General features: G+C 34.6%; 1 protein-coding gene across 1 annotated transcript in view; it reads right to left on the minus strand.

The window, feature by feature from the left end:
• The window catches only part of LOC147079934 (endoplasmic reticulum mannosyl-oligosaccharide 1,2-alpha-mannosidase-like), a 34,106-nt gene extending 17,669 nt beyond the window's left edge, over window positions 1-16,437 (minus strand). Inside the window, exons 1-6 of the mRNA XM_085947004.1 lie at window positions 16,193-16,437; window positions 10,808-10,927; window positions 6,337-6,523; window positions 5,270-5,455; window positions 3,141-3,289; window positions 259-447 (exon numbers count right to left, since the gene is read on the minus strand). Of these exons, the coding sequence (XP_085803130.1) occupies window positions 259-447; window positions 3,141-3,289; window positions 5,270-5,455; window positions 6,337-6,523; window positions 10,808-10,927; window positions 16,193-16,279 (918 nt within the window). The 5' untranslated portion in view covers window positions 16,280-16,437. The remainder of the gene's footprint in view (window positions 1-258; window positions 448-3,140; window positions 3,290-5,269; window positions 5,456-6,336; window positions 6,524-10,807; window positions 10,928-16,192) is intronic.
• Window positions 16,438-19,452: the final 3,015 nt, after the last annotated feature.

Consider the following 19,452-nt stretch of genomic DNA (forward strand, 5'->3'; position numbering starts at 1 on the left):
TATATAGAGACCAAGCTGCCAAGTAAATTATTGATTCAGTAACATACTGAATATTACACAAAATTCAAACCTGTAAATACGGCTGTCCTTAGGGGCTTTCCAACAGTTGATTTATGAATATAAACCATATTAAATTATTTTGAGTTTTAATAATTCATAAGCTAAGCAATTTTGTAACCTTTCCACACAAACCCGCACAAAATAAATGACTATAATGTAAATTCAAGAAAATTAAAATATTATATTTATGTTAGGTACCTCAAATTTGGGGTCATTGGAAGATCTGGATAAATCTCGGAACTCCAACTGGATAGTGGTAACCTCAGATGTGGAACTGTCAGGTGACCATTTTGGAGAGTGAGCCCGCCGTGTCGCCAAGTTCACATCAGAATATGGAATTCCTGAAGGTGTTTCAAAAGCTGGTAACAACCTTTCGCCCAAATCAATCTAGATGAGAATAAGTGAATGTAAAATGAAATTAATGTTGTACATAATATTCAATTCTTATCGTGAAATGAAGAAAAGAGGAATATCAGAAATGTTATAAGTCTCAAAAACAGGATTGCGTTTATTTGTTTACTGTCTTGGCGGACTCATATACCTCCTTAGCAAAATGAAAGCTGATAGCTGTAATTAATCACATATACCGGAATGGTACTATTCTATGCGTATTTTTAATATATAAGTATGTAATAATATTATGGTCAAAATCAGTGGCGGCCGGTGATTTTTTGGATTGTAATTTTTGAGGGTGCGCTGGAAACTTACTTTATTGAAAAATGAAATCAATTTGGCGTTATTTTTGATTTGACAAAACGTTATTGACATTTGGGAAATTACCTGTATATTTTATATTTTTAATAAAACATGTTGCGAGTTACTTAAATCTTTATTGGATTAGTTTTAAGAAACGATTGCATCTCTTATAGTAGATAAATACCTCTTACTTTTAACGTAAGCCATCTTATTCTATATAAGCACATTATAGTATGAATAATGATTATTATGAAACTGCAATTTGTGAAATAGTATTAACCCTTTTACTCCTACGGGGCCGATATTTCGGCCCACCATACCTATGCGAAAACTCCATCTGGGCCGATCCATCGGCCGAAAGTTTGGAACCAAATTTACGATTTATTCCAAAATTTTCCCGTCATATTTCGTCTCATGTAGACAAAGCATTATATTCACTCTGTGTTGGGCATGACTAATATTTATTTTAGTGCCGCACTTGTTTATAATTTGGCATACCCTAATAACTCACAAGTCATAATTGCTCTGCTGTCGAACTCGAGACCAAAGAGGGTCATAAAAATAATAAAACATTATTTTTATGACACACTTTAAATTCTGATATTTCTTTTAGTTGTTTTATGATTCATATATCACATTACAAATGAGTTTTGTAATTTTTGAACTAACAATGGATGCCACTGTACTTTTTGTAAGATGGTGAAAAAATACATGAATATAAATATTATTATAAATGATTTAGTGCTTTGAGACTTATTTTTTGAAATTACTTCATTCCCATATCAGTTAGTCGTCGATACTGTATCGAATTCTCTTGAGATTTCGTGAATTGAATAATATTCTTGAATACCTTGGACACTATACGATTTTTTTTGATTACTTTATAAAAATTCTATTTCATAGATAAATAATAATTTGTTTATTTTTTTTTCTGTTACTACATAAGGATAGATTATATTATAAAATTTGATAAATCAATTATAAATAAAAAAATGTTCTCACACTTGTTTTGTTGTTCAAACATAGTTTTATCCGTTCATTTCTAAATAAATATTGATACATTATTTTTTTCTTTTGTTTTATTGATGTAAACTATCAATATTATTACTTATTATTGCTTTATACACCATTGAGAACACACAAAAAAAGTTTCAAATTTTTAAAACATGTGTAGAATTAGTTATTTAAAAAAAACTAAATCGACGATTTTTTGTCAAAAAACGCTTGGGAGTTTTCGCATATGCTAGGCTAAATCAGCTGGGAGTAAAAGAGTTAAGAATTATTAGCTTATCACTAGAATTCATGAATTAATAATTTTCTATACCTATTATAAATAACCGATATCATTTCGCGTTTAATCAACACACAGGATAATGAAATATTAATTTTCCAGAAATGCGGTAGGTACCAAAATTATTTTTATCTTCACTGATTTAATTTGCTGTACACATAAATCAAACTATCTTACCGACATTGTATTATATTTCTTACCCATTTTAAATTTAGAAAATAATGAATTCTATTGTATTTAGTTTAACAGGCATTTTACATATGAGATTGCTAAATATGATACTAAACATAATTTGAGCGTGAACAGTAAGTAGCAGCGTCTATAATAACAAACCATAATTCAAATCTGTAATTGCTCTCTACTCAGAACAATATGATGTCATTTTACCCGGTGGTCGGCGCATAATATTCTGGAACTTACGCATGGCGTAAACGATTAGCACGGTTTAAGTTGTTTTATAATGGCTTTAGTTAATACTAAGCTTTGGGTTCATTTTAAGTAAACAAAATATATTGCCGAGGCGCAAACAATTTCAGTGAAGATGACGTATACGGTGCATAGTGCCTGAATTATCGCCGATTGGCAATATGGGCACATCGGATTATAGTTTGCATCACAGTAAGTGAGCGATAATAGTAAAAACCTATGAAGAAAAATATGATTTACAATGTTGAACGATGTTTCATAGCAATGCAAGCAGTGCAGTGCACTTGCATATTAGACCAGCCGCAGCTGGTCAAAATATAAGTGACTTACAGAAACTGATATAAATGTTTTGGTAATATTTATTGTAAAAAAGGGTGTCACCTTGAATGTGCGCGTATTAAATGAACGCATTTTTCTGATTTGAAAATGCAATGGAAAAAAGAAATTACACATTAAATAAAACCAACCAGTTATGCTTGACACACAAAATGTTGTTTATTAATAGTTTTCCTCAAAATATAAAAATACGGCGACTAACATGACGTATAAATTTCTTTTGATCATACTTTGAACATGAATGTTTTCTTCAAATCAATAAAAAAAAAAAACGAGTGAATGACCTTAATCAAGATTGATGTATAAAACAAAAAAGATATAGATTACTAACCGCTTTATCCAGAAACATTTCATCTCCAGAAAGATGATAATTACTTAGTAAGGCACCAAGAACTCGAATAGTGACTTCGAACAGATTGACATCTCGGTTGGCATCAAAGGAAAGTTTTGTGGACACCCATTCCTTGCCTTCTTCAAATTCTATAGGAAAAAACATGGCAATAATGAGATCAAGCATGAGAGTGAGACGGAAAGACTTTGACTCTTTGGATATACATTGTGGATTTACCCACAGTGATAGTTTAATCGTTTTCAAACGCCGTTACAAATCGAACATCAAAACTTACTTTCGCATGATTGTTGGTCGGTCAGATTCTCTTCTTTTTAAAAATCAAGCCCTAAATATGGATGACGATACGTTTATAGATGAAATTTATGAAGACCGAATATAATAAAGTCGTACAGTGACGTAGGGGGGTTGGTCCCCTATCGACCACACAATGCATTAGCTTACATAATAAAAGACATATTTTGCATAGTGTATAAATAATATTGTGTTTCGTCTTTTGTGACTTGAGACAAATACTAGAATTATGTTTTGGAAAAACTATAATATAATGCACTACATATCGCGAGTGGAGAACTACATGGTTCTAAGTGTTTGTCCTTGGAGAAACAAAAGAAACAATGAGGCAGGTTAGAATACTACTTCATTATTGGGTTTGTTTTTTCAAGGCCGAACACTTAGAACCTTGTAGTATTAGGGTCGCGATATGCCAACTGCCAGATGATATTACTCGGTGAGTTATTTAACTTATTTTCATTAATAAAAATTAGAGCCACTAATTTTGCAATGGCGAGATAATAAATCGTAAAAAAAATCCATTACATCACCTGTTTAAATAATTGATGGAGTAGAAACAGTTGTTTCGGCGGCTTCTTGGATTATTTCGCTTTTAACTGTATTTAGAATGGCCATATTTATAACCTTATTTACAAGATGAAGCTGTTTGATTAGATTGAGGAATTGATGATTTGAGCCAATTTTCCACAAATATTTCCCGCTGGAGTAAAAAAGTTATGATGATTTACAATTCTTATCAGTTTCGCCATATTGATGCAATGTGCTAATAGCAAGTGTATTTTGTAAAGTATTGGTAAGGACTCAAACTATTTTAACCTTTTCCACTCGAAATTTTTTTTATAGGTACATACCACCCACTCGAGACTTTTTCCCGCACAAAGCATAATTTCAATATAAAACATTTAATTCATGAAAAAAATGTAAAAAATTTTTTTTTTTTTTATTCTGTAAAATAAATTTATAATGAATATACTGTACTTATTTTTAGTTTATTTATAATTCTTCATTGTGTGGTATTTCACAAAGCAATCTCCAATATGTAATCCTGGCTTATCACAGAATCGTAATGAAATAGCGGTATGTAGAGAACTGGCTATAAAGTGTAAATCGTCCATTATGACTGTAAATATGATACAAATGAATTGCCTTCAAATACACTTGTAATATAAGCGGCTGTCTCGTAAATTTCCTAAATTAGTTTCGGGCTCATAACAACTCATTCCCAGTGCGGTACACATTATCAAAAGATTTCTCAAAAAATAATAAATCGATACGTAATAATTTTCATTTGACTCATTAGAGTATTTCACATTATATAGGTTCCGAATCGGCATAATATACTAGTAAGTATTGTCATCAAAAACAGTATTCAAATATAAAACTGTAAACTATACGAGACGCCCCTGCGCAAGCGAGAACCAATAAAAAATATAAACACACTTCAAAATCATGCGTGACAAACACTTCACTCTAGTTTGGGAACGTTCAATAAATAAAATTTATGTGACAAAAAAACATTGCTTGCAAGCGACGACCTACGAATAAAAAAAGAGAAGATTCCGATAAAAATACTATGTTGAAATTAGGCACGCAGTATTCTTTTGCCGACTTCTTTCTCAGATAAATGTAATAACCTATTATTATTCATTCTAACTTGATTGAAATCGCATTATAAAAATTTCTGAAAATATTACAAAAAATGACTTTATAGGCGATGCCGCCGCTACGGCGGCACTCGAGTAATACGGGAAACTTCTAATGCCGCCGATATGGCGGCACTCGAGTGTTAAGGGTTAAATGTACAAATAGGATGTTACCTTTAGTAAGGCCCATAATGTAAGCCGTGTCAAGACTGTCGATGATGGTCAATCCGAGGAGAAACCAGTCTTGATATCCTCCTGAGATGGGTCGCAAGTGATCATGACCCCACGCAAATTTTTTATAGCCAGCCCACGCATGCTGGAACGCACCCACAACAGCACGCTGTCTATCGTTAGTAGGACCTGGAATTTTCATTTTTTTTTTAAACAAGGTTTCTTAAAATTTAACAAGGCATAGATCTATCGGAAGTGAGATGGTATAAGGAACAGGCAGGGTAGGTTTGTTTGACTCCAATAATAAGAAGAGTGATGCGTGAATGAAATGAACCCTGGTTTTATTATCTCCTTCCAAATAAATATTAATTTAATTATTACAGGTACGTTTACAGATTATAATTTAGATGAGTGAAATCACGGTTATGCGTTCTGACGAATTGCGAAGTCGATCGGGCGGAGCAGAATGATAACCTTATGGTTAAATCTTTGATAACTGATTGACAATATTGTTTTCATGTACTGGGTGTTTTTATAGTGATTCGATACAATTGAAAATGCTGTTATCACTACTTGAATATTTTGATAATCATGCTTTGTTGTGTAATGCATGATTGTTTTGTAAATTATAAATAATTGATTTAAATTTTGGACAATTAAGCACTTTTTAATTAATTAAGCAAGATAGATTTTCATATAAACAATTTTTGTGCATATCATGATAAATCGTTTTGTAAATTATAAATAATTGATTAATATAATTATTGAATTATTTTTGCTAAATTAGCTTTCTGTTAAAAATTGATTGATTCACATAAATCGCTTGTTTTGCTATTTCAACAATATTATGTTGCAAGATACATTGTAATTATAAATTAATGGTTTCCTGCCGAGTCATGTGGATGGTAGGGTATTGACCTCCCTACAGATTTCCTTCATGACATACATGTTCTTCTATAATCCTACGTTCAGTTTTATAAAATGACCTGATTGCAAAAATATCTTGAAGTTATACACGAGAATTATTAACTAATGAATGGTTGGGGAGGGTTTGTAGTTTCAAAACATACCTTCGAAATAAACACCAGAAAATTGCACATCAGGTTGAAGAATCTGTTGAGGCTGAAGCTCCGAATCTTCGGGATGTTGTGCAATGGCATTCTCATGATTATCGGCTACTATGTGAACATCAGCGGAATTGACATCGTTCAACAGTTTCAATGAGTTTGGATTCTCTATTGAATGTTTTGGTACATCCTAAAATATAAACATAGAAAAATGTTTATTTAGTTGAAAAAAAAGGTTGGTATGAACCTAATTAACAAGTATTGCAAAGCTTTCAAATACATGCTGGCTACCTATATATTATTAGTTTTTTTGCTAACTATATAATACTAATTGAGACAGTTATACCTAATCATTTAACAATGTATAAGCTTAGCATTGTAAAGTGTATGAGACATGGTCAGTGACTTATCTATTAACATTTAGCCGGCTCCTATATCTAAAATCGCCTCGTGTGCCCTACAGCCATAAATCAAACCTTCCAAAACCGACGAACCAAGACCCAATATATCTATCTAGTGACAGTCGCGCGTAATCTCTCAAAACAGCAAAATATACTCTGGCTAGACGTCAAATGCCATTACGCAAATATGTCATCAGATGCAGAAACAGCGATTATTATGTATTCGTGCCACAGAAATTTAAGTAGAAGGTGAAAATATTGGATTCATCAGTCAATTAGGCATATATCGATGCACAGTGCATCCTGACGTCTAGATAACAATGGCTAATGGCTGACGAGAGAAGTTTGCGCAAGCTAGCTCATAGATAATATGCGCAAGTGCAGGCTCGGCAGAACAGGTCTTGACAAGTAGGTTGAGTCGCATGCGACTTGTCGATTGGCAACAGGAGATATTTAAGATCATTCATATTTATTTTACACAGTGAAAGATACATTATATAAGAATATAATAAAAGACTAATCCTGTGAAATCACTTATTTAATTCAATAGAATTTATATATAAACAGCAGATACTGTATCTATGCCGGGGGATTTTCTATGGCGGCAATGGAGGCCGCGAAAATTTTTAGCAAAAATACACCATATTATTTTTTTTTAAATATATTGAAAGTTTATCATAAACACTTACCAAACATATGCAAAAAAATGTCTCATTATTTGGACCAGTATTTTTCCGAATTTTAAATTATTCAAAACAAACGCTTAAGACTGGCAATCTGTCTTGAAAGACAAAGCGAACAAGTCCGCGTTTTCTGTATGCCCGGCCATATCCGCGAACATGTTCGCTTTGGCATAGAATCAGTTTTAAGCAGCCATCGCTGTGGAGATTAAACAATCCAAACCATACTTTTAAATCCTAGTCATTATAAACTAGATTGGCAAAAAAACAGTAATGCAGAAAATATTTAAATTGACTTATATAATATCGAGGGTATACTTGCAGAACGCATTAAGTGAGTTTTTGCTGTTTTTCTGTTTTAAATGCCAAAATTCTTAGAATTTTACGCTCTACGTTCTGGTAAAACGCACTTAGTCATAGGATATACTGGTAAGAAAATAGAAACTGCATTAAGTCATATTGTTATTTTTTTATACTGACAGAAAGCATTATATGACCTATAATGCGTTTTGTGTGTACAAAATACAGGACTTGTAACATGGCATATGCATTAAGTGTGACATAATGCATTCTGTCAGTACAAATTTTGTCAATAGATGTCACCATAGGGCATAGGCCATACCTTTGCAATTTTAATTCATCTGTCTTTAGTGATTAGTGAAACAATACATTGAACCATTTGAAGAATTTATTAGAATGGCTTCGTCTCAAAGAGCTAAACATAATATATTAAAGATGTGTTGGAGTTGTTCTTATGATCGCAAAAAAGATTACATTCTAAAAAATGTTGAGATTGAAATTCCCGTTGATAGAAAACCAAGGAATGAAAAAAGGAAATCCAGACAAAACTAAAGAGTTATTTCTTTTTCAAGAGTGGACAAAAAGTCAGAGTCTGAAATATACTATAAATAGTACTTTACACATTTCAAATAGATCAGTAATTCACGCATTTAAAGAACAAGAAGACGTGGAAGTACAGTTTACGTTACACGATCGTAGAGGTAAACATCCCCCTATTCACAAAACAAGCAATGAGAATTTAATCCATATAAAGTCTCACATAGAATCCTTCCCGTTTATGGAGTCACTACACGAGAAAGGACATATATATATAAGGTAATATTTAGACAGTAAATTAACAATTTGCAAAATGTATAGCCTGTGTAAAGACTATTGACACAGATAACCTATCATAGAGTGTTCTGCAAAAATTATAATTTATCGTTTTTCAAACCAAAAAAGGACCAGTGCACATTTTGTAATAAATACAAAGTAAGTTGCCCCGAAGACAACATCATAATGGAAGAGGATTTTCAGAGTCATTTGAAAAGGAAAAATGAATGTCATTCTGAAAAAGAAAAAGATAAGGATATGTCTAATAATGAGTCCTTATTCATGACTGTAACATACTATCTTCAGAGTGTGTTACATATACTATCCACAGAGGTTTCACTGCTCTATTATAAAAGAAAATTAAATATGTTTAACTTAACTATTTACGAAGGTCCAAAGCCGAATAAAGGATTTTGTTTGGCTTGGACCGAAATAAATGGAAAACGAGGGAGTTGCGAAATAGGAAGTTGTCTCATGTGGTATCTCAAGCAGCTTCCATCGAGTGTAACTGAAATATCTTTCTTCTCCGATACATGCGGAGGCCATAATAGAAATTTGCAAGTATCTGCTCTTTTCTTGAATCTATGGAATGCGATTCTATGCATAGTGCCATAGAAAACAGGCAAAAGTTTGCGTCGATTTATTGTGCCAATGACTAAATGATTTTTAAATGTCTCGTTTCATTTCGAAAAAGAAACCATACGAAGCAAGCGAGCTAAAATATACTGACTTTTATGACCTCAAATTTTTGTCGAATCAGTTAATAAAAAATAAAAACTTGGCGTAAATTGGCTAAAAATGGAAAAACCATTTACCATTCAATATAAATATAATTTTAGTGATGTGTACGAAACAATAAACGTTTTAAAAATTAGAAATGCTTCGCGTATCAACCAAATTTGTTTTGTAGAAATCGAAAACATTCCACAATTATAATATAAAAATCCATTAAAAATAAGTTGTGCAAAAAAAAAGGATTTGTGTGAAAAAAGTGTAATACTGGACATTTTTCATTGGTGGTTTCAACAATTATCTGCCGAGAATAACAGCCATCCAGACTTACTTCCGGAGCCCGATATAAATGATTCCGATGCCAAAAACGACAAATAATAATGAACATTCTTTTTTTTAATATTAATACTGATACTAATCTAATTGTTTTCATAAATAAGTGCAATGTGCAAGTGCAAGGTGCAAAGAATGTCAATCAGAATTAAGGCTAGTCGTAATATGTAGCATACTATCCAATCTGCATACCCTTCAGAGAAATGTTATTGTAGTTTACGGTAAATAATTTAATTCTAAAAAAAATCTGTTTAAAAATTATTGTGATTTATTATTATTTTCATTGTATTTTTTCTATATTTCTCTAATTTGAAATAAATAATGTTATTTTCACTAAAAATATTATTTTTATTTGTATTATTATGTACCAATCTAATCATTAACATAAATAAATATAACAATAATGCATTGTCATTTATCTAATAATATGTCAAAGTTAGCAAATAGTTACTGACAGAATGCATTATGTCAGCGGTCACTTACATTTACATTTTTAAAAAAATATCCATACAACTTATCAACATCAAATCTTATGTTTTGTATGCCAAAAAGGTTATTCTTTATAATGTAGAAAAAAAATATATAAAACATAAAACATTCTACGTGGGAGAAAGCTTTGAAAAAAAAATTAAGCTATTAATGCGATTATCTCAGAACTTGTTTTAATGACTTAATGCTTTCTGTCAGTATACCCTCGATATATACGTAAGCGAGGGATGGGTATATAAATAAACACCTGGCGGTTTGGGTTTTCGACACTCGAAAGGTCTTTTGCATAGTATTTTTGAAATAGTTCAGTGCTGATTTGTAAAATCTCCAACAATGACCAGCTTGTAGGACTATGGTTTCATAGACATTTTAAAAAATATCCGTTTCTAATGATAAATAAAATAGGATGTTTTTTTAATGATTTCGATGTTTATAAAAAAGAAATTGAACAACATTAAAAACTCTATTTTGCCTAAAATGGAGGTTCGACAAATCAATCCTAAGGCGTCAACGGCTTTAGAAGTAATTTTAAGACAGACCAAGACCAATTTATTGACAAAATGCTGAACCAGAGATAAACCAAAATCTTTATTTCCATACACCTTTAAACTTTCGAAGACTATTATCTCAAAACTAGGTTTATATGAAGCTGACTTTTATATGAAGGATGACGCTATATAAAATATGAATCCAATGTCTTACAAATAATTAATAATGATGTCTAACCTTTTTATGAAACACCCCCATACTTGCTATTGCTCTCTCCGATGGTACAAAGTAAATGACTGTTATAACTATAATTATATAAATTAAGCTCCGTTGCAATCTTGACAGCTGGTTCCACCACTGAAACAATGAAAAGAAGAACATAAATAACATTAAAACATTTTGCGATTATAGTATACACTAGTCATGGCCCCCACATCCTGAGGTGGGCCCCTAGGCCAGTATGTTTGGCGGACTCCCCTACCTATCACCAAGGTTAAGGGCAGTGTGATGTTCTACATCAGTGTTCCCTGAATGGTATTTCGTGTATTTTAGTGATTTTCCATGGAATTATTGAGTTGTCGGCACTCTGTATCATATTATGAACCACTGGTCACGACTCCCTCTTGTGGTAACCAAGTAACATTTGACTCTTCGATATTGGATTTTTATTATTCAGGAAACAATATAAAATACCTACCATATCACATCAAATTGTATTGCACTTTTAGAAGTGAGATGGAATAAGGAACCGGAGGGAGGGTAGGTTTGTTTGACTCCAATAATAAGAAGATTGATGCGTGAATGAAATGAATCCTGGTTTTATTATCTCCTTCCAAATAAATATTGATTTAATTATTACAGGTACGTTTACAGATTATAATTTAGATGAGTGAATTTACGGTTACTAATTGCGAAGTCGATCGGGTGGAGCGACATGATAACCTTACGGTTAAATCTTTGATAACTGACTGACAATATTGTTTTCATGTACTGGGTGTTTTTATAGTGATTCGATACAATAGAAAATGCTGTTATCACTACTTGAATATTTTGATACTTAATCATGCTTTGTTGTGTAATGCATGATTGTTTTGTAAATTATAAATAATTGATTTTAATTTTGAGAATTATGCACTTTTTAATTAATTAAGCAAGATAGATTTTCATATAAACAATTTTTGTGCATATCATGATAAATCGTTTTGTAAATTATAAATAATTGATTAATATAATTATTGAATTATTTTGCTAAATTAGCTTTCTGTTAAAAATTGATTGATTCACATAAATCGCTTATTTTGCTATTTCAACAATATTATATTGCAAGAATTGATGTTGTAATTATAAATGCATTGATGTTGTAATTATAAATTAATGGTTTCCTGCCGAATCATGTGGATGGTAGGATATTGACCTCCCTACACACTACTACATATTTCAAAATGTTAATATTCATTAAGTAATGCGGTTTTTGTTAATATAACAAATTTCTGGTGTGTTTATCTTACAACTGGTCAACCCGCCACGCCGGGCCCACAGGCTGGAGCCCTGTCAGCCCCCAACCCCCTCGTGGGGGCCATGACACTAGTGACACCATCTAGTTACGTTCAAGTTGACCATCTTTCCCGTATGTATTGCACTATTTTCACACCTTCACACTGACACATCAAAACTTTTAAATATAGAGTTTAAAGTTCATACATAATATCAAAAACGGACACTTGACACCCATGTCCGCGAAGGCAGTGGACATGTGTACATTAACCAATTGCTGAGCTAGAATCTAGTTCAAATATCATGGCTGTTGGCCCGTGGCAGTGTGCCAATAGAGGTTTTTTACAAATACGTAGGTATGACTGTCAAAGTTTAGTGTACACTATTTGTGGTGGATCTTAACAGCCTACCTCCACCCTTCGCCACTGATACTGCAGACATACTTAGAAAAGAAAGTAGAAGTTTGCACACCTATATTACTCTACTGAAATTGACAACTCTGCAGGCATAACCACTTATATCCATAGAAAATATATATTTTGCATTAGAAATAGTAATAATCGGCTCTATGTTATGAGAGTTTACCCCGGGAAACGTCAGATTTTATGAGTCTATATCTGAAACCATCTAAACGCCACTTTTTGAGCATAGACAACCAAGGCAAAACCGCTATTATAAGTGTAGACAATAAGTACAAATATAAAAATCATTTACAATGAACAAAATTCAAACATTGTAAATCAAAAAAAATTCGCCGTTTTCAAAAATCAGTATAGCATAAGAGTTTGCCAATGTATTTCATAAAATTAAAATAAATATAATGTAACCTTTGATACGAAGACACTCATGCTTAATCCTTCGTATAAAAATGCTCAAAAACAGGCAAAAATAAGGAACATTGTTCAAAATAACGTTATAGATAACAATATTTATATAAAATTTGGCTGTTAACAATATTGTTATTATTTCAGATAATTCTGACTCAAATTTAATCAATAAAATAAGAAATACGAGTGAAAATGGCTTGGATGGCTTTTATTAACTCTTTGATTAGTGATTGTTTTTATAAGATATATCCATATTCCGTATCCATTTAAATGTATAATTAATAAAACTGGCTCCAATTTATTGCCCCACAAAAACATTTTGCATCCACAAACAAATGGCTCGGTCAATACAGCCTCGATAAAACGGCTCCGAAATTAAACGTCACTGATTTTCATTAAAATGCCACTTTTCCTACTTAAAATTGATGTTTCAGCATAATATACCTATCATAAATATTCATGAAGCGTGTCATCTTTCATATTAAATATACCAAACTTATCTCGTAACCAGTAGACATGCGTCGTTCTCGAACGAATGTATCTTTTAAAACTAATCTATAGCCAGCGAACAAATCGGTCCCGTGTCACCTGGCGCTTATGTCGTTCGAGGCGAACGAGATTCGCGAGCGTGCGCGCAGTATAGGAAGAAACGTGGGTGTGAAGGATACGCTGCCCGGTGAACGGAATATGTCGTTCGCCTCGAACGAGATACGCGAGAGTGCGCGCGAAGTATAGGAAGAAACGTGGGTGCGAAGGATACGCTGCCCGGCGAACGGAATATGTCGTTCGAGGCGAACGAGATACGCGAGAGTGCGCACGCAGTATAGGAAGAAACGTGGGTGCGAAGGACACACTGCCAGGCTAGTACTATACATTTTATTATGGCAACAAAAGACACAATTGACCTAATCTGTCCGAACAAATCCCTATCCGTAATTAACCTATTCGGTCGGAGTCCTCATTAAGTGACTCATTTCCCATATCTAGTAACCAGGTATAGAGAATATTATACGCAATGTAAATGACAGGTATTGTTGCCAACGTAATAACTGTATTGTCAATTATTAAGTTTATTAAAATATTTCACTGTTCTCTGTGACCGTACTTATTGTCTACGCTTATAATTGGGGTTATTTTTCTTGTCTACGCATATAATAGCGGTTTTGCCTTGGTTGTTTATGCTCAAAAAATGGCATTTAGATGGAGACTCGAAAAATCTGACATTACTCCGGGGTAAGCTCTCGTAACATAGAGCATAATAATCACATGGGATTTCAAGGAAATGAACGCAGAAAGATGGCACACTGCTTGTGGAAATAGGTCGAATGCCTATAGAGTTAAGAATGAGAATTGTCAACTTGCAATAATTCTCAATATTGAAAAAAATAAGAACTGGAAATACTATTTTTTATTAAAGTGCCAGGAGATACAAGTAGATTAGTTACTAGAAAAAAAAATCATATATGATTATGTATTAGATTACATAATTAGTATATGTAACATACTCATATCCTAAGTATATTATATACCTCGATCTGGATGGATTTCATTAGGAAATAACAAATGCCATGTATTCAATACTGAATTATTGAATACTCAATATATATATAATATTATATACATTATAGATTTCTTTGATAGAAGTACACTGCATAATTAGTGAATAGGTACAATTTGAAAATAGTGTTTATTAATTGATTCAAAAATGTTTTGATTCCATGGCTGATTTAACATTCAAAAGGTTGGCAATGGCTTCATTTTGGAATTCGATAAATTACTCTTGTACTGCTTTGAAAAGTAATCTGAATTTACAATAGGTAATAATGAATTCCGAGTGGCAACTGACATATTGAACACAACACAATCCTGCATCAACCATATCACAATTATGAGAAATTCAATTGTGTAGGTACATTCAACACGCCAAATCTTAAAAGGTATTTGTGGGATCATACAATATATCTTAACGTGTAAATACCGTTGAGAGATAATTGACAAAATTACATATATCTAGCATTCGAAAAGGCCAAATTACATTGGCAGATTTTCATGTCAATCGTCTGTCATGATCGTCCTTCTGCAGCGATCCACCGATCATGAAAAGTCACTTCGGATCATTCACTCGAGTCATGGGTAAAATAGAATGGTTCCTAATTTTCGCTCACGGAACAATCGAAGATAATTGGGTTGATGATTACTCACAACACACGGTAATTGTTGGCCTAAGCATCACTCATCTCTGATTGAGCCATAAGCAAAAATATTAAATATTCTATTTTGGCCACGACTCCAGTTAACAATCTAAAGTGACATTTCTTCATTGGGAGTGATCGGCCATTGCAACCATTGTTTGCATCCAACGTTGAAGTTTTATTAAGGTCATTTTAAACGATTAGTTTAGTTGTCCGTTCAGTCTTCGTTTCTGGGTAAATGCAAAAACTGAAACAGCGAATCTATTTTATATACAAGACTGCTTTCGGCCGGTACAACGGCTATCTAGGGTATGAAAGTATCAAAGTATTAGAACTTATTACAAAATGTGTTAGTTGTAATTGTTTCAACAAGTGCCATGTTTCAACAGCACCTCTCCTCGCTATGCTAAATTTCAGAGCGAGATAGTTAGTTTTGGCTGTTAAACGGCTAACTTAGTGTAACTGTTACAATAAGTGCCAATATTTTGATACTTTCCTACCCTAGATAGCTGCCGAAAGCAGTCTTGTGTATAGAATAGATGCGCAGGCAACTGAAACTAGAACGGAGACGTGGGAGGATGGGTTTACCAACAGTTATTGTGTCAATATTTAGAGTTGCCAGTTATACTGACGTGTAAATGACTTGGTGATAAGAATTATCCTGACTATTTATGCTTATGGAAAAAGAGTGATGAGATTAATCTGAGCCTTCATGCATGACCGTACTATTTAGTCAATACGACGACAAGCAATATTGTCGTACTTTTCTAATCTATATTGAAATATTATAAATAAATATAGGTAGGTATAAGTAGGTACAACTCAACTGTACTTTCAAAACTGAGCTGACCATATCTGAAACGGCGACTGAACGAACCTGAATTGATGTCTGAAGGACCTTCATCAATATCTAGGTACGACAAAATGATTGCCGATGCGAGCGGTTGACAACAGTTGAAAAAATGGCTACCCATAACCGGCCACGACATTGTTGAAAAGGGAGACAGGTGGATGAAAATACGCACAATGCAACGAATGTAATGCTAGTTTAAACATCACTATTTTCCCATAAAACAACGCGAAAGTATGAATGTGAAAACATGGCTTACCCTCCAACAGCTTCGGCGACTAGAAAACTCATCGCTATGGAGGGGCAGGAACAATGAGACATCTGCCTTATTCCGACCACCGTACATATTCAGTTATTCTTCAGATCATTATAATCCAGCAATGAATGCAGATTAAATAGAAGACGAATGGATGCACTTTATTATAAACAGCGCGAACTATTAGACGTGCGAGCTCGTTCCCTGTTTCTACTTTCAAGAGCGATGTGACATGACGCGGCGGCAATGGCTATTGGCGAATATATTGTCTATGGTAGCGTCCAAAACAGTGTTGCCATCTTTTCAAAGTGGGATTATAGATAGTACGCGTTGTCATCTGTTGAAAATGTAGAGGTTTTTTGTTTCTCAGAAAAAATAATAATTACAAGATAAAAAGAACTTTTTATATACGTTTTAAAAATTTTCTGTTGAAATATTATGCTCAATAATGCTCAAACTTGTACTTGATATGAAGTAAATAAAAACAAACAAATAAACTAAATAAAAATATAGAATACTGAAATGTCATTCTGACATTTCATTTTGATTTACAAAGTAACGCACTGTAGGCCTCCGAATCCTCGGCTAGCTCCGGGCCTGGAGTGGAGGTACATTCAATGTTTGGAAGAACAGGTAGGCACAGTATATAGTAAATGGAAACTAATGTTCACTCTGTTATAGTTAATTTATTATGTCACATTCACAAAAGTTATAAAGAAAAGTCAAGTAAACGAAAACACAGACATACAAGAACAAAATCTCATGGAACTAATTTATTATTATAATATTGTTTATATAAAATTAATACTTTTATTATTTACTTATTCACTTTAACTAGCGTAAGCGAGATTGCACGAGCAGGGCTTTATGCCGAAAGGTTGGGAGCCGGGTCCAATAGTAAAGAAACAAATTAAACTCGCGAAAACGACTAAGTCGCTATCTGACACTTGGAGGAGTAGGTATCGACCGGTAGGTATCTCGGACCTCGGTGAGTACCTCTTCTCAAGTTTTGATAAACTTGTATGGAGAAGAGTGAATAATTCACGCCGCGAACCGTTGCAGGTTCGGGGTCGTAAGTGCGAGAGAAGACTGCTGATGGATTGCTTGCTTGGGGTAATGGCAATGTTTAACTGGGGCGCCGACTCAAGTGGGAGTCATCCCCGTTATCTCTAGTTACTGTCGTTGTGATTGCCTTAGGGTATTTTTGTACCGCTTCTGAGTTCGTTGGGCCTCGGTGGCTTCGCGACCGGACCGAGGCCCAATTTGTGGTCTCGATTAAGTGGTCTCTATTGGTTTAAGGAAAAGTTGCTGGCGCATTCTCACTTCTGCCGTCCGTCGATTGTCGTCCGTTTTCAGCACCTACGCGTTTGGGTGTCTGTCCTCTTCGTTGTCGTCGTCTTCGCCTCTCGGTAGGCTGGTTTCTTCTGCGGTCTTGTGTCGCAGGAGTTCAGGGTCTCGGCTAAAGGATGATTGATGCAATTCCCTCGAGTAGCAATTTATCTTTTTTGCTTTGCCCTTTGTCTGTGTGGTTTGGTATTTATTATTTTTTAATACCTAGGGTGGGTGGGTTCTGAGACTTGCACTTAAGTCAAGTGACAGACTGGCCACCATCTTTTTTTATTTATTTTATACTCGAGGGAAGTTCGATCTCCAGGTGTCACAATGGGGTCCCGATTGCGGTCGCTAAGAAAGAATGGAAGGTCTGCAGGGAAGTAAGGATGTGGGTAGCTAGGGGGGCATCAGTAAAAGAACCTTTCTTGGCCGGTCAAATTCTGTCTGTGCGTGTATGTCGTATTGTAATAGGTGTGAAATTGTCGTGTTGGGATGGTTCGAGATGGAGCTGTAGAATTGCTTCGTGAGCTTGAGGATATGGGTTTGGAGGGTTTCCATGTTAAGATCGCTGTGTAGTGTTGTGTTCCTGACGAACCAGGGAGCATTGGTGATAGCTCGTAGTGTTTTGTTCTGTGTGATTTGTAGCTGGTTTAGATACTTGAGACCTGCGTATGCCCAGACGGGGCATGCGTAAGTCATGATCGGTCTGACTATGGCTGTGTATAATAGCAGCTTGCTGCGATAGGCAAGCTTGCTCCTATGTCCTATCATCGGTGTGAGCATGGCTAATACTGTGTTGGCTTGGCGTTTTTTATCGCAAATGTGTTCGAAAAATGTGAGTCTTCTGTCTAGCGTAAGACCTAGGTATTTGACCGAGTCGGTCCAAGGGATTTTAGTCTTGTTCATAACCAGGTGATCTATGGTGCGCTTTCGCTTTGCATGGCGGCGCGCGAAGTAAACGGCTTTGCTTTTATCTGCATTTATTTTTATACGCCATTTATCGCACCAGGTGGAAACCTGGTCGGCCGACCTTTGGACTAACTCTGTTGCTCTGTTTCTGTTTATGGATTTGGACAGGATGGCTGTGTCGTCAGCATATTGTGCTAATATGCAAGAATCTGCTGATGTATCTACTGGTATTGGGATATCCCGAGTGTATAGGTTATACAGGGTCGGGGCAAGCACGGAGCCTTGAGGGACTCCGGCCGTTGCTGGTCTGATAGAGGATTTTGCTCCATACAGTTTGACTGCGAAGCGTCTATTGGTGAGGAAAGAATTCAGTATCCTGATTGTTGGCTGATCTATTTCGGCCTCTGATAGCTTTACTACGAGTCCTTCGACCCAAACTTTATCAAAAGCTTTGGCTATGTCTAAGAACAAGCCAACAGTGTAAGTGTGGTGATTAAAACCGTCTGTAATGTATTCAGTGACACGTAGCAACTGGTGATTAGTGGCGTGACCGGCCCTAAATCCATGTTGCTCGTCCGGTATGAGTTTTTTCTCAAAGATAGTGATTTGAAGTCTGGAGTTTATGATTCTTTCGAGAATTTTGCTCATCGTAGGGAGGAGACTTATCGGCCTATGGTTCTCAGGTAAGGTGTGGTTTTTACCTGGTTTTGGAAATAGGATAATATCTGCTAGTTTCCAATCGTCTGGGAAGTATTGTGATTCTAAACAGGCATTGATGATCCCTGTTAAGGCTAATACTCCTTTTTCTGGTAATTTTTTTAAGGTGAGGTTACTCACCCCGTCATTGCCTGGCGCTTTGCGATTTTTAAGTCGCTTGATTAAATATTCAACCTCTTGAGTGGTGGTTGGTAATATCGGTGTGGGTGGAGGATCTATCCTGTCGTGAATTATTGCGCTGGCCCTGTCCATAACTGAATTTACGTGACGGGTGATGTGTCTGTTATTGTAGTCTATGTCATTAG

The sequence above is a fragment of the Rhyacophila brunnea genome, unplaced genomic scaffold, assembly GCF_057557595.1.
Source record: "Rhyacophila brunnea isolate RB1 unplaced genomic scaffold, BYU_Rbru_1.0 scaffold_1, whole genome shotgun sequence".
NCBI lineage: Eukaryota > Metazoa > Arthropoda > Insecta > Trichoptera > Rhyacophilidae > Rhyacophila > Rhyacophila brunnea.